Consider the following 16622-nt stretch of genomic DNA (forward strand, 5'->3'; position numbering starts at 1 on the left):
CTCACACTGACTATGAATTTTAAGATGAAGGTAACTATAAACTTATGGGCCCAATTCTCACTGACACACAGAATCCCACAAATGTAACATGAAATGTAAATAGTTAATTCAACAATAGCTGAATATTAATTCAGGTTTTTTTTATAGGCAACTGAACATTCTTGTACCAATATAAATTATAAATTGGATCCACTGTAAAACAACAGGTTTTGAAATGTTGTTCATCTCAGTTGGGTTTGTGTTTGTTCCAAAGTTAACCTCTTCCACAATTTGCTCAAGAAATTTATGCCTGCAGTAATTAATTCTACGGGATCTGCAAATTTTTAAAATGTTTATGAAACCATTCTACAAAATTCTTTCATATGTACTTTCAAGAAATAGTTACAAAAACATCTCTTTGTTTTAGATAATAAAACCGTCAAGATGATCAATAATTTAATAAATGTATGTTGTAGATCCTGTTAAAATGCACCACAGAAGAGAAACGTATGAAGCTGTGCTGAAAACTGATGTCTCCAAATTTTGTATGTGAAAATTCTTAAAGCTTTTTAAATAAAACAAACATTATTAACATCCTACATCTTTATTCTTCATGCCTACATATTTGAACCCCTGTGCCAGTAGAGTGCTCTGAACTGTTGCACGTAACATGGTGGTGTGCACTGTAGGCTAATTATGTTGGTGCATGAGAAACAGTGTGCTGTATTAAAGTTTCAAATTCAAAGAGTTCATCCACACATGGAGCATCCTCTCCTTCAGCATGAAAATGCCAGACCACACAAGAGGACCTGCAACAGGCCGATGCCTTGGGTTCACTGTCATTGGTCATCCACCTTACATTCCTAACTTGGCCCCATTCAATTTTCATCTGTTTCGAAACTTTAAGGAACTCCTTCAAAGATTTCACTTTCATAGTGCAAGAAGAGGTGAGGTTGTTGCTCCATCAGCAAAGTCAAACATTATACAGTGACAGTATTAACAAAGTAGTCTCTCCTTGGGAGAAATGTGTTCATTGTTAGGGTGACTAAGTTGAGAAATAAATATGTAGACATGATGACTAATGAAGTAGAATGTTAAAAAGGTTTTTTTTACTTAAAGGGTTAACAGTTTTCACTTCAAAAATTTGGAAGCATCACTTTTCAGCACACCCTCGTAAATACAGATATAAGGAACCAGAAAGGGGCAGACTTTGAATATGGGGAACTGTGCAAGGCGAATATATATTGAACTGTTACTGTACTAATAAATCATAAAATTGTTTTGAAATAACTTGAATATAGGAAAAACATAACCGGGAAACAAGATTGGTTCATTTTTAATATGAGGGAAAGTGTAAAGTAAACACTTCAAAAGGAGACAAAAAGTGTAATACAGTGATACAAACTAACAAAAATGTAAATACAATGCCTGACAAAAAAAGTAAAGCATTCAGAAGACATGGTCGGATATCACTGTAACTTTATACACATATGGACCATTAGAGGGTATGTAAATGATTAGAGCTGTAATTTTCTGAGACAGGTACAATGACCACAGAGTGCATAGATGCTGTTCATGTTCAGCACTGTTGCCAGGCCTGGTAAGACATATCAGGGGTGTGAACAGCATCAGGCGCTGAGTAGTCACTGTCAAAGACATGGAAATGCTGCATACACTTGTGAGACAGCATTATCAGCACTTGAGAAAATTTGTAAGGGGTCTCACTGTCAGTCTCCATTTGGCTGCCTGGTCATATCATGCAATGTCCAGATTTGTCGGGCATTCAGATGTGACACTGGCCTGATGTTAGGCAGCAAGAAAACATGAGGGCAGGCATACTTGTTGCCAAGATTCCAGTAGGACATGTCTGACCACCATATGGAAGGCTTGCCACAGAGTGCAACAAGTACACTGTAAACCCCTAGCAAAAATTAATGGATTCTCTGCAACATTTTGTGTCATCTAAATGGTCAGTGATTAGCAGCAGTTGTCCCATGTATAGGCTGTTGCTACACCATAAAGACAAATGTTGGTGTTTGTAATGGTTCTGTGACTGGGAAGCATGGACTGCTGATGAATGGCACTGGATTCTGTTCAGCGATGAAACGAGGCACTGCACTATCGTAGATGACCATCGTTAGTGAGTGTGGTGACAACTTGGGCAGAGGTTCCATTCTTCCAATGTTTTGAAGAGGCACAGCTGTGTTACTCCTGGCATGGTGGCCTTGGGAGCTATCAGGTAAGACTTCAGGTCACTGACATCCTGCATCCTCACATGTAATCTGTCAAGCAGCAACACTGTCATAGTGTCACTTTTCAATAGGAAAATGCTTGTCTACACATGGCATATGTCTCTACAAACCGTGTGCTGTTGAGATCCTCAATTGGCCAGTAAGAGCACAGATCTATCCCTGATACAACATGAATGGGACAAGGTTCAATGTCAACTCCATCCCAGTGGCAGTATCTAGGATATCAAGGACTAGTTACAACAGCTGTGGACCAGCTCACATCAGGAGATGATACAAAGGCTTTATGACACTTTTGCCAAGTGAATCAGTGCAATCATCCTGGCCTCTATCCCGGCCAGAGGATGTGTAATGTCATACTGATAAGTGGGCTCATACCATCAAGTTCTTTGTAATTTTGGCCCAATGTTATAATCACTACAATAATATCACATACTCTCTCAGTCCATAAGTTTCATTTCATTTCATCCTCCCATTCTGCATGTTTCACTGTTTTGTCAGGCAATGTATATGCAATGAAAAATACAAGATAAGATATAATAGAAAATATCACAAAAAGAATTTAAAATTCACAGTAAAAAATAAAACACTGTTAGTACATTTCATTATAATTTTAATAATAATAACAATAAAATAATGCCCTTACCATATGGATTCTTAGCCAGTATAGCTCCCTCCGTTTCCAGTGGTTCAGATTCTCCTTCCTTGTTAACAGCTTTTACTCTAAACTTATATTTTTTCTTTGGTGTCAGGCCATCAAATGTGAAAGTGTTTTTATCTGGGCCCACCTGTTTAAATTTTTGTCACATACTTAAGTATTAACACATAAATTAACTAAGATATCACAAAAAAACTAGAGAACTATTTTTACAATTGCAAGCATTAAGTACGATTTTCAGTACTGGAAGGAGACTGTATCACCTTTATTATATAGTCCTGAAATTATTCAATTTATTTTCCACTATTGGTAATACAATGAAACATTACAAATTTTTTGTCTGTTCTAACCTCTCCAGCTGGAATCCAGCGTCCCGTATCCAGATCCATCTTTTCTAATACATATCCAGTAACTTCAGTTCCTCCATTGTCCTCTGGTTTTTCCCACTTAACCTTCACATGATTTGCTCTCACTTCCTCAACCTTCATTGGTCCCATAGGCATCGAGGGTTTGTCTACAAAAAGAAAAAAACTTTATATTACGGCGACAACACAGTTACCAATTTTATATAACAATATAACAGCAAAAAATACAAACAGTGCTCTACTGTGAAAACAGGATGAAGTTTTATAAAAATATATGAGGTTAGTGAATTGATCAACCAACACATGTTTAAGAAGATTTGAAAAACAAATCACTAAATAAATTTCTTCATTAAAAATCACAAATTTTTAGAAACCGTTTCACATCATCACTTCAGACTCTTTCTTCTTCCATTACTTATCTGCATGATAAAATCTGTGAAATAACATTTTCTAGAGTCAAACTATGTCCAATGAAAACCCCCATGATGAGGTGATCATGCATAAAATCTGGTAAGTGTTCAAAGTGGAAAATCTTGTCACTTTTTGACCATGGATGTATAGAAACAGAAGATAGTACCATAAAAGAAAATCTTAAATTGACATGTAAACTTGCACTTAGTAAACATAAACTTTTTCTAGGTCACTAGTCACTCTTAAAATAGACCACCTCATGTAAATTAAACAGGAATATTGAAAAATCAAAAAAACGAGGTTTCAAATATCGATCACTAAGAGGCAAAACATTATTAAATTGAAACAGTACATTAGAGTCACACTATATCCAACTGTAACTGAACATGTGGAGTGAGAATGAGGGAAGGCTGTCTCTCAGAATTTAATTTTTATGCAATTTGTTTTATTTCATCATTATTTAGTAAACTGGTTTGTATATTTCATCAGAAAAGTGAAGCATTAGCTAAAAGAATGTGCACAGCAACATTTCTATACACATAGTACAGATTTTAGGATTAAAAAGCAGAAAATTGTCAAAAAGAGAGACTAAAATTTTATGTTGTGCATTTGATATTACTGAGGAAACAAAACATTGGTAGTGAGGTAGCAAGGATTGATATAAATCTCAAATACTGAATATGACTTCAATAAGAAAAGCAAGTTTTACAACCATTCACAAGGACATAACAATAAGAAAAAATCTTGCACACACTAAAATGAGACTTAAATCATTTCATTCATATGAGCTACTATCATCATTTGATATAAGAGTTATTTGGAAACCACAATATTATTTAACATAATTAATTTTAAAATAGTTTAATCTATATGAATTAAAAATTATTTGTACATTACCCAAGACAACAACATCAGCCACAGATTCACAAATGCCTGTGTCATTTTTCAATATTAATTTATATTTTCCACTGTCAACTCTACTTGTTCTCCTTATAGTAAGCACTGTGTTTCTCTCATATTTGTCAATGGTAATGCTGAAATGGAAATTAAATTTGCATTAATTACTTTCTTTTGTAAATGAATATGAGGTTAGAGAGGAATGTTTATTTATGGATATGATTTACAGTTAAAAGTTTGTTCTCTTTTTTGTTTCTACACAACAAAGTCATCCTTTGAAGCAAAGTGAATCTGTCTAATCACTCACTCTCTCAATTATACATTGTAGTCTGTAGAGTCAAATGTGAAGGAAAACGAAGACTGATGTGAATTGATCCAAGTAAAAAGAAGTTGTTGTTATTCTGGTCTTCAGTCCAAAGACTTTTTTGATGAAGTTTTCTGCACTAGTTTATCCCATGCAAGCCTTTTTATCCCTATATAACTACTGCAACTTAGCTCCACTTGAAACTGCACACTGAATGCGATTTGCATCCCCCACACTTCCCTCCATGATCAAACTGACAATCTGATACTCTGAAATCTAAGTAACTTCCTGTCTATCGAATTCAAGACATTCAGTCCACTCAATTTCAAGTTTATCACTAATGTTGTAATTGGATAATATAACATGCTTTCTCTTTGGCATTTTCTTGCTTTTATTCACATTTAACAGCAGCTGTCATTCAGTGCATCAAGTGAAGATACAATCACAGCTGTCCTACATTTCCTTATAGTCATCCAGCAATGATAGTTTCTTGTATACAACAGCATTGGCTGTGAACAATCAACACTGCTGAACCTAATTATCATTTATGTATATTGAGGACACTACCAGCACTTTTCTAATTCCTAGAAGCATACACATTGTTATATTTGTTTCTGCTGAGCATCACCATAAAGTCTAACATATGGAAATCTAGAGAGCTGGAATCTACATGTTTCTCTGTGTATACTTTTTGCTGTGAGAAGTCATATCTGAAAAAAGTGAGCTGTGTTTAATATGAGTAATGTTTCCTTAACCCACGTTGATCCTTTGAGTGAAGGTTAACCTCCTCCTTTCCCTTCTTTTATTATGTGTCCTCTATTCTTATCCAAAGTATTTTTATACTGGTCTGCCTCTACCTCTGTCCCACCACATCCTACTCATTCCACATCAGTATTTCACTATACTTTCTTTGCCTAACCATGTGTGATTTACCTCTGCATGTGTATTTCTCCCCTGCTGTCACTCCCTTTTATTATGGCTCATCTCTCCAAATTGCTGCATGAGAATGTAGTTGTCTCTCACTCACCTCCTCCTCATTGTCTAGCTCTGTACATGTGTGTGTGTGTGTGTGTGTGTGTGTGTGTGTGTGTGTGTGTGTGTGTGTGTGTGTGCGTGCGTGCGTGCGTGCGTGTGTGTGTGTGTGGGGGGGGGGGGGGGTGAAATGAACTACAGAGCTGGCCAAGATGACTGTCATCATGTTTATGCCCAGAAAATAGAGAGAGAAAGTAGTTACAATATAAATTCCAGTAGTCTTACAATTGTGCTGCCACACGCTACACATCAATACAGAAAAAGCCCTCTATAGCACAACAATATAACTCACAGTCACTGTAACAGTGTAATGTGTATGAATCCATGTTTCATCTTAATAAACCACTGGGACCTTTAATTCTGATGATACATTCCTTTCACAAAAATCTAATGTACGAGGGTAATCCCAAAAGTAAGATCTCCTATTTTTTTATAAGTACATAGACCTGTTTATTTCTAAAATGGTTTACATCAGTTTACAGGTTGAACATTTAGCTATTTTTTGACATAATCACCATTTCTGTCAATGCATTTTTGTAGATGCTGTGGCAGTTTTTGTATGCCCATTTCATACCAGCTCGCTGCCTAGTTGTTCAGAAAGTTATGAACCTCTTCTTTCACCTCGTCATCAGAGCTCAATCGCTGGCACCACAATTAATGCTGACAGGTACTGTGAGACTCTGAAAAAACTCAAACGGGCAATTCAGAACCGGAGAAGAGGAATATTGAGCAAGGGCGTACACAGTCCCCATGACAATGCTCGCCCACACATCACTGGGCAAACTGTTGCTCTCCTGCAACAGTTTCAGTGGAACATAATCACCCACCCACCCTATAGTCCTGACTTGGCACCCAGTGACTACCAACTGTTCCCTAAGTTAAAAGAACATTTGGCCGGAAAGCGATTCAGCTCTAACGAGGAGGTGAAAGAAGAGGTCCATAACTTTCTGAACAGCATGGTGGCAATCTCGTATGACATGAACATACAAAAACTGCCACAGCATCTACAAAAATGCATAGACAGAAATGGTGATTATGTCAAAAAATAGCTAAATGTTCAAGATGTAAACTGATGCAGACCACTGTAGAAATAAACAGGTCGGTGTACTTATAAAAAAATAGGAGACCTTACTTTTGGGATTACCCTTGTAAAATGCATTTTCTGAAACTATGGTGTTGTTTGCGTATGATGGTTCATACATGCTGTACCTTTTAAAACTAAATTCTACACACATAACAATTTCTCTCTCTTGCTAGCCTTTAAATCCAGTTATGTACGATAAAAGCTATCAAATTTCCTCAAAGTTGGTATTTCTTTGTATTGTTTATAATGTCAGAGAACTGCTGCCTCAGAACATATTATCAATACCGCCAATGGGATGTTTATTCTGCACATTTTGCTTCTTTCTCTTTGAGATGGTTACTTGAATCCTTCTCCAACTGACATTATCCTTATTCTGCTGTAATTTGTAGAGAATGTACTTAATAGACTTAATTTTGCTTGCATATTTTGTAACATTTCCTGACAGCACTGTGGCTCCTTTCTCCTTCTTATCCTCAATAAATTTGATCATAGTAACGGCAAGCCATTGTGACTGCCCATGAAGCCACTTTCTACCATAACTTTCCATTCTTGCAATGTGCAACATCAACATGTGTTACTCTGAATCAGAACAGTGTTGTGCCTAATCCCATGACCCAGATAGTTCCTGCTGCAGCTGAGTCTATGGTTTGTTTTGTCATGTAATACAGTGCTAAACCCCTTGTTATATGCCTGGCCATTGTATGATAATTGGTTAAGTTGCCTCATTTATTTGTTTGTAAGACAATGTGCTGTTTTAATCTGGTTGTCACAATGTGCATAAATGATAGGCTACTCACTGTGATACTCTTAGATGCAGTATGAGAAACATGTCCAATTAATAATAGATTAATAGTTTTAGTACAATACATGATTTTTTTAATGTTGATCTTAAGGCATCCAACAATATTTAGTTGGACTAAAATATATATTACAGAAATGCTGTAGTGATTGTGTTTCAATCCATATTTTCTGGTAGACCGAAGAGCATTATCAATGGAATGAAACTCAACACCTCCAGTTATAGGCATAATGGAGTGTTGAGTTCATCAGCACTTACATAATAGCACAGTGTAAAATGACACTACTGCATTACCGACAAATTTCCATTTCTATGTACTCATCTATATGACACAGACTGTACATTGCTGTACTATAGTTCATTTATATTGTACATCTTCATGTGATGCTACATACATCTACTATGTTTAGGCATATTTTATATTGATCCTGTTTTCTTAAATGTATATTCTTAACATATGTACTGATGAGCATTCCAGTATTAGTTGAGAAATGAAAAAAAATATAATAATCTGAAACTACTGGTACCCCACTGCATACTGGTAGCACAATATCATCAGCATTATCAGTGAAAAACTACTCTATTTTGTCATGTCATGTTCTCAACTACCTATAGTTGAAATGGAGTGCTAGTTATAATTCAGTATTTAATTTTATCTTCTTTTCTCATTTTCAAAATCCTTCTACTTCCTTATCCTAAATAGCCTCTACCCACCAACCACCACAAAACACTCAAAATGAAGTAGTTTGTATTTGTGAAATGAAAGAGCTTACATTAGAATTAATTTATTAATTTTTTTACCGTTCTTCTTTGTCTTCTACAATTTCCTTTGTATCAAGTTCCCAACGTGCCACTGGTTCTGGCTCACCACCATACTTTATATCGTATTTTATAACTTGTCCTTTCCTTACAACAATGTTGGTTAATCCATCACCAATAATAAATGGTTTCACTGAAAAATATAGAAAATATATTATCTTTAAAATGTTTAGCATACAAGTTGTTCATTGGTTTGTACCAAAATTTTAAACCATGTAGTGTAGTAATGAATTTTTAAACAACAATACTCAATGAGAGAATGTTATAAGATACATTTTTACAAGAGAATGTCTGATAAAGTACACGTTACAGCAACACTGCAGACTGAGGAACATGGTTTTATGTTATCTCATAACTCACATTTGAATGATATAGCTATGGTTCATTCGATAAAATATAAAGTGATGGTCCAACCTGTTTCAATAGGTTAACTCGTTAATGTTTTCCAATATTAAGTTTAATTAGTACTATATATGAAATGATTTTAACATTGATATTAAACTTACAATCCCTCATTCTTCATCTGTGAGATGTAAAGAAATGGTACCTCAGTAAGTTCAGCATATTGATCATAGTCCATTACAAAGAAAAACATTGAAACTATTTTGATTAATCTACAAACTGTGTTCAGAAGATATGTGTAGGGTGGCTGCATGGAGATGTTCTGCCATAGCAGATTAGTATTGTGTCAATGACTTCAAGTGCCCTCGGGGAAATTATCTCATGATTTAAATAACAAGACCTCATTGACAACAGAATGCAAAAATTATGCACAATGAATCAACCTTGCCACTTAGATAATGGCACACAGCAGGTCCACGATATTAAGGCACAACATTCATACGGATTCACAGCATTGATAATATATCTTCCTTCATAAAATGAGACTTAGTACACTATTAATGTTTTTTAAGATCATTTGTCTTTACCATAAATAGGTCTCCCTACATGCAATATTGTGAATTATACAATGTTTTGACAGAGAGTAATTTTGTTTTTAATTCATTGGAGCATCACATGGCGAATAGCTTGTATGTGAAATTCTAGATACTGTGCACATGGGGAAACTGAAGAATAATTTAATGACATACAGTCAAAACATATGAATATACAATACACATTGATGAAGAAAAGGTCACTGCATTACAATCAAAGACACTGTTGTGAAGCATAATGAGCAAACTGATTGCAAACCACAGTTAACACCTTCCAACCATAATACACATGATAATTTTTGGGTTTTCGGGCTGATACCCATAGTTTAGATGTGCTACTGTTTTCCTGATGAGTTTATAATTGTGAAACCTTAGTGAGCAACACTAGTCAATATTTTTAGTTATCATATACCTGTGGAACCCATAATAATTCAATCAGTTTGAGAATCCTTGTAATTCCTTCAACATTCACTTCTCCTCAGTAGCTTTTCATGAAACTATACAGTCGCCCAGGTTTGCATATCACTTAAAAACAAAAAATACAGAAGACAAACTAATTCATTGAATTTACTATGCAAATCAGTTTTACTCAATGTAACTTTGATTCACTGTACCATAAACCAGTCTTATTTTTTTTAATGTTTGACCCATTTTTACAAATATAGCATATCTATAATACATAAGTGAACAACATACAGTTATTAGATAAGATTTCATTTTATGAAACTGTGTATAAAGTCATATTACACAAGATTTCTTTATTTTTAATTTTTTATTAATTTACTAAATAAAAGGGCTGCACTTGTTATATGTATGTGGTGAGGCAAAGATAAATGATAAATGGCACTGCTTTGCCTCTCCCTCACCCTGACAACAGGTGGATCCTTCTCATCCTATGACCTGAGTGATCAGCCGCCACCTACCCACCCCTTTCTTCCAGTTTTCCCCAAACAATTCTCATTTTGTCACTAAAGACAGAACATTTGAGTTGCAAAAGCTACAATTACTATTTCCTACTTTAAGTGTTCCTGTTAGCAGTACTAGGATTTTCACCACCTGAATATAAGTATTGGCCAGCCACTCAACCTCCATGTAATTTTAACAATTACATATTTTATTCTTAGTTAGGACTTGCAACATCAGTATAAAAAGTCCTTTATACAGAATACTAGCTAAATTATTACAAGGGCAGTAGACAAACACAGCCTTAGTGCTGGATCTATTGCAAAATTTGTCGAGATTCATTAAGAATACTGTGCACAATAATGGCTAAACTGAAAGCTAAATCATCATCCTTCCTGGCTTGACTGGAGATTACTACTGCAATAGTTCACCTCATTTCCCTCTTTTTTCCCACAAATTCAGTGTTTCACACTATTTCTGTGGTGGTATGTATTCAACATACATGAAATAACAATATCAGTTTTTAAAATTTGTATTCAAAATTTGAAATTGATACCTTAAATTGAACCACACTCACCAAATCTTGCCTTTGCTATAATTGGTTTTGTTGCATCACTAGGTTCTCCAGGTCCTGCCTTGTTAACTGCTCTAATGCGGAACTCGTACTGTGTTCCTTCCTTCAGACCATCGATGGTAGCAGCAGTTATGTCACCTTCCAGTACTTTTCCAGTTTGCCAGTCTTTTCCAAACTTTTCCTACAGAAGTATACATAAATCAGCATATCATCAGCATAATTATGCATTAAAGTTCAGTTAAAGAGGAGTTGAAATGCCGTGCCCTGACAGTGTTAAATTTAGTGACTTGGTTTCCCTGAATTTCAGGAACCACTGTAGCCATTGACATGAAACTTTTACAGGACCTTAACTGTATGTTCTGAGTCTACTGAACTACAATAATTGCATTTCGTCCACTGCTTTTGGTGCACATTTTTTGTATGTTATCCTAAATAATTTTAATTATACAATACATTGTGTTCTTCTTTTAGTTTAGTAGACTCAGGATATGTATGTTGTTAGTCCCTGAAAATTTGAATACTCTACTCAAAGTGGTTTCTGAGATTTAGGGAAAAATGCAACAGCAAATGTAAACTTTGAGGAACGGTTTCTAAAGTTTCAAAAGACTGTAACTCACTTAATATATGCTTAATTTTTTATTTTTAGTCACTCAGAAGCACCCTGCCCTATACTGTATATCATCCTCTTGACTTTTTTGAAAGTTTTTTCTTCTTCTTCTTTCTGGACTGCTTAGTGGTCCACTGTGCTGCATAGTCTACTTTATCAGTGTGAATCTTGTCCATCCGTTCAAGTTCTCTGATGCAGTTTGCTCCAGGATTAATTCCCATATGCTGTAGCACTTTCATCCTACCAATGTTGCCATCATTAAAAGCGATAACAGCATCACTGACCCCCCACTTTAGTGTCTTCATTCCAACAAAAACATTTTCTAGTAATCGAGTCCATATAAGATTACTGAACGACTCATTGGGATTTTGAGTCTGGCCAAGCAGACACTTCTTCGATAATTCAGAATTTGCCAGGTCTCTGTAAATAGGTTTTATGGTATCCATGACTGCTGCTGGGATGGCATGTTTATGGCTGTATGAACTGTTTGAGTACTGGGCATTGTGGTAATTGCACCATGAATTAGGTCCAGGAGGGCAAAAGTGGTGTACTGGTTTTTCATCAGTTGACAGTCTGTGGAAGAAGGTAGCCCATACTACCTGCTTCATTTTCAACAAATTATTTCTAATGGCCATGCCATAATACTGCCGTCATTCATCAATCATTTTGTCTCTCAGCCTCCCTCTTATGCTTTTACCATCATAAAGTTTCTTGTCTCTCAAACTTTGTTTCAGCGTCTTCAACCCAGTGCCCATCCTCTTCTGTACATGACCTTTATAACACAGCAATCCACAGCCTTCTATATCAAAAATTACTGATTTTATTAGACCTTGAAGTAATGCACATAAAAATTTTAACATTTTCAACCAGTGTAGATTATATTAAAAAAATACTTCCCATGTGAGTTTATGAGTGACATATATATCATTTTATTTAGATAATAGCAAATTTTATAATGAGATAAAAATGCGGAAATTTTTTTTTTTCCATTCTAACCCCCATTAAAGACATTAGATTAATAAAATGTAATTCAGCCAAAAAATTCACAGAGCCAAATCTTGAGTACTGTTCATCAATCTGGGACCCTTACTGGATTAGATTAACAGACGACATAAAGAAGATCCAAAGAAGAACAACAAGTTTCATCACAGGATCAAGCAGTAAGCACAAGAGCATTATGGGGGTGTTCCGCTAGCTCCAGTAGCAGACACCATAAGAAAAATGTTGTATATCAACAGAGAACTTTACTGTTGGAATTCAGAGATGGTTGTAGAAGTGTCAGATGTAATCTTGAGAAGTAGTATCACACACTACTTCAACCTTTAAAAAATGCACTCAGGAATTGCTGCTTGCACAGATTAGACCAAGTGTCATCCCACTGGTGTTTTACACAAGCTCATAGTGGCCAGGTCTGACTACCATGCTGTGCAAGAGTATTTGTGAACACTTATGTGAGGGTGTTGGATAAAATCAGAAGTGTGTCTATGCACACAATATCTGAAGTTGAATGTGTACATCACCAGGCTGCACAGTGACAGGGTGTGGAACTTTGTTTTTAGAGCAGCTTCTAGCAATTTTTTTATAATGGTGTAGATCAGGCTGCCATAGATAGCTGGGCACCCACAAGTAGCCAGGCACCTGTGGGCAAAGGTGGACAGGTGTGAACAAACAGCTGAAATGCAGGCATAGAACATGGTGGTGGATAGTCTATACTACCTGCACCTGCCTTTGGGCGAGTGACAGGCACTTGCAGGTGCCTGTGCCCCAAAGAGCAACACTGGAAGAGCACGATATAGATTCTGGATTCATCTCATTTGTACTACAGTTGCTGTGCACAGATTAATGATTCTGCATCTAAGATAGTACAAATCTGGTAATTTGATGACATCAATACATGAAATATCCTCAACTATATAGTTTAGTGTGGTGTATACACCAAAGAAAACTATTTGTTCCTTACACTAATATGCACACCTCTACCTATCTCAATTGAAAAGGAATAAATGCACAGAAAAGAAAATAAAAGTGATGACACCTCTCTAACTTCACTGATAGAATGACTGGTACAAATAACCCAGAGGACACATTTGTTAGCATGGCTTAGAGCAAGTTTTTTAAATTTACTTTTAAGATAATAACAAATTAGACACAAAACACACTCAGATGTTTTCATGCAGTTATTTTCTTATGTACTGAAAATCAGTGAAGCAATTATCATACTTTAAACTCAATAACATATCCAGTTATTGGAGCTCCACCATCATTTTCAGGTTTTGTCCACTTTAGATCAGCATGGTCTTTATCCCAGTCCACAACCTCCACATTGTTTGGTTTGCTTGGCTCATCTGCAAATCAATAAATGTTGTTTATTGAGTAGGTAACGAATTTCACAAAAATAAAATGTCCAGAGAAGGCCCACTGCTCCATTACGAAGAACTTACCCCATGGATCTTTTGCCAATACTGGTTTAGCAAAAAGTGCTGGTTCAGAAGAGCCCAGTTTGTTTACTGCTCGTATACGGAATTTATATTCTCTTTTGTGAACTAAGTCCTCACACTTAAAAACTGTGGGCTTGTCAGGTGTGATTTCAGCAACACTGTCCCAACCACCTGGTAACAAATTCAAGACATATGTATATATGTTTAGTTTTTATACAAGGTAAGATAGTTTGAGCAAGATGCATATCATCAGAACTGCAGTACAGAAGAGGGCAGCTACTTAAAAATGGATGAAATTTTGTTAACAGCAGTAGCCCTAAATGAGTGATGGGAAAAACAACAAAGCATCAATACTATCTGTGCCAGTCATTTACTGAATTGAAGCAATTAAGACATTTCTTAATCATAAAATTAGACTGTTACTGCTCTGTATCTGTCTTTAATGGTTACATAGAGAAGAAGGACAAGGAGAATGTAGAAATGATAACGAGAAACAAAATACCTGACCTGTGTACAGTTCAGATATCTTTGGGTATTTAGTCATAGTGAATGTTGCAGTTCATTAACATGTTTCTCACTTTCATTAATTTCTTAACTTTCAAATAAACAAGCAAGAATTACAGAAATTAACACTGTAAAAAAAGATTTTGTCACAACCTACACTCTCCACAGATTAGACCATCTTTCTTACATTTAATGGGCTTTGGTTCAACGTTTGGTTGTCAATTTCTGATTTTTAGTAATTTATGAACATCTATGTATACAGGAATATACTTTCTGCTCGCTACATAGTAACAGCAACTCTGTACATAGTAATCAGCATTTCAGACACAATGTATTTCTGCTTCATTACATGTTCAAAAGAGACATGACTCATATTAAAAATGGATGGTGAAGTTGCACAGAAACAGCACTGGTACTGACATGAAACTTTCATACCACACTATATTCTTATATGTGAGATGCATCAATACAAAAAAGGACAAAAACAGACCAAATTTCGTTGCTGCCAAACCACAAAGCTTTAACATTCCACAAAGGGGTCAACATTATTATTATAGTATGAGATTTAGGTGACTGCCAAAAGTACAGTATATGTCTGGGAGATTTCTTCTGACAAAATATTCTTAAGGTACCCAAATACGAAGCATAGTTCTGTGGAGTGAAATGAAATCCTTCCAAATAATTTTGTACAGAAAAATACCTTCAAATTTAGAATGTAACTGTTCATGAAAAAGTAATAATAACTTTGGTCCTGTGAAATTTAGAAAAGTTCGTAGGGTTCAGTTTAATATTAAAGTACACTGGAATAATTACAAATTCATTTATAAAGGAAAACCATATGTGACAAACTCACAGATACTTGCCTTTGACACTCATATCCAGGCGTTCAACAACGTAATGAACAAGGGGGGTTCCGCCATCATCAGCAGATGGTTTCCACTTAACAACACATGAATTCTGGAATATTTCAGTAACAGTTACATCCCTTGGCGGTGATGGAACATCTGTAAAATATTAGGAAAACAAATGTTGTAAGAATTATCTTCATTTACCTAATGTTAACTATACACAATAACAATGAATTATATAGACGTCTTAAATGTTCAGTTAAAAACTGCAGTAACAAGAGGAAAAAATTACTGTTATTTCTAAAATTCATTCAACAACAAATCTGAGAAAATTAGTTTCTTATTGCTAAAGTCAGTTCCGCTGAAATGGTGATTTCTTAACCAATTGGCAAACAGATAGTGCACCAAAGGACTTTATATGCCACTGTCCAAGATTGCAGTTAAATATCTACTAAAAGTTAGAAGACTTTATTAAATTTCTCAATGTTATAGCAGAGACAATAAAATACATATCTCAACATGGCACTAACTATACATTAAGCCCATTTTTGTAAGAAGAAATAGTCATAATATATTATTTGAAAACTTAAAGAGCTTCAAGAGAGAATTAAAACTCCTTACAAAAAGAAGCACAATTTTCAACTTTTCCTTACCTTGCATATTGATCTTCACATTCTGCACAGCTTCTCCCTGTGAGTTCGAAATCTTTATCTGGTATGGGCCAGACAAATTTCTAGCTGGTTTCTTGATTTTATATATTATTTTGTCTTCAGCTACAACAACATCCACATCCTTCAGAGGTAGAGGTTTACCATCCTTTAACAGTTTTGCTTCTATCTGTGACTGCTTTGTTCCTTCCACTGGAAATGTTTTATAAACATTACTTTAACTAAAAAAGGCAAAAATCTAGTAGGAAAAATTGTGGTAGAATGTAAACAATTTAGGAGAATAGGAGAACACTCATCAAATAGCAGAAACATTTAGTCCTCACCAAGCACACAAGAGACAAAGAAAACTTGCCAGTTTTCAGAATTCATCCTATCTTGAGCTTGAGCTAGTGTGTGTGTGTGTGTGTGTGTGTGTGTGTGTGTGTGTGTGTGCACGTGTGCACATGCGACCGACTGTGGGTGCACATTTATTTTTACTCCAGCTTGAGAAGGGATTGATTCCAAAAGCTAGGAAGTTTCCTTTTTCTTTTGTGTGTGCCTATTGTTGA

General features: G+C 35.5%; 1 protein-coding gene across 50 annotated transcripts in view; it reads right to left on the reverse strand.

Annotated features, from left to right (window-relative positions):
• LOC126299121 (twitchin) overlaps positions 1-16622 on the reverse strand; it is a 484418-nt gene that overhangs the window by 213846 nt on the left and 253950 nt on the right. For all 50 annotated transcript variants that reach the window (XM_049990829.1, XM_049990822.1, XM_049990871.1 and 47 more), the window contains 9 exons: positions 16060-16266; positions 15422-15562; positions 14058-14225; positions 13837-13961; positions 11013-11190; positions 8580-8730; positions 4560-4696; positions 3237-3400; positions 2875-3016 (listed from right to left, as the gene is read on the reverse strand). In XM_049990829.1, the coding sequence (XP_049846786.1) occupies positions 2875-3016; positions 3237-3400; positions 4560-4696; positions 8580-8730; positions 11013-11190; positions 13837-13961; positions 14058-14225; positions 15422-15562; positions 16060-16266 (1413 nt within the window). The remainder of the gene's footprint in view (positions 1-2874; positions 3017-3236; positions 3401-4559; positions 4697-8579; positions 8731-11012; positions 11191-13836; positions 13962-14057; positions 14226-15421; positions 15563-16059; positions 16267-16622) is intronic.

The sequence above is a fragment of the Schistocerca gregaria genome, chromosome X, assembly GCF_023897955.1.
Source record: "Schistocerca gregaria isolate iqSchGreg1 chromosome X, iqSchGreg1.2, whole genome shotgun sequence".
NCBI classification, from domain to species: Eukaryota; Metazoa; Arthropoda; class Insecta; order Orthoptera; family Acrididae; genus Schistocerca; species Schistocerca gregaria.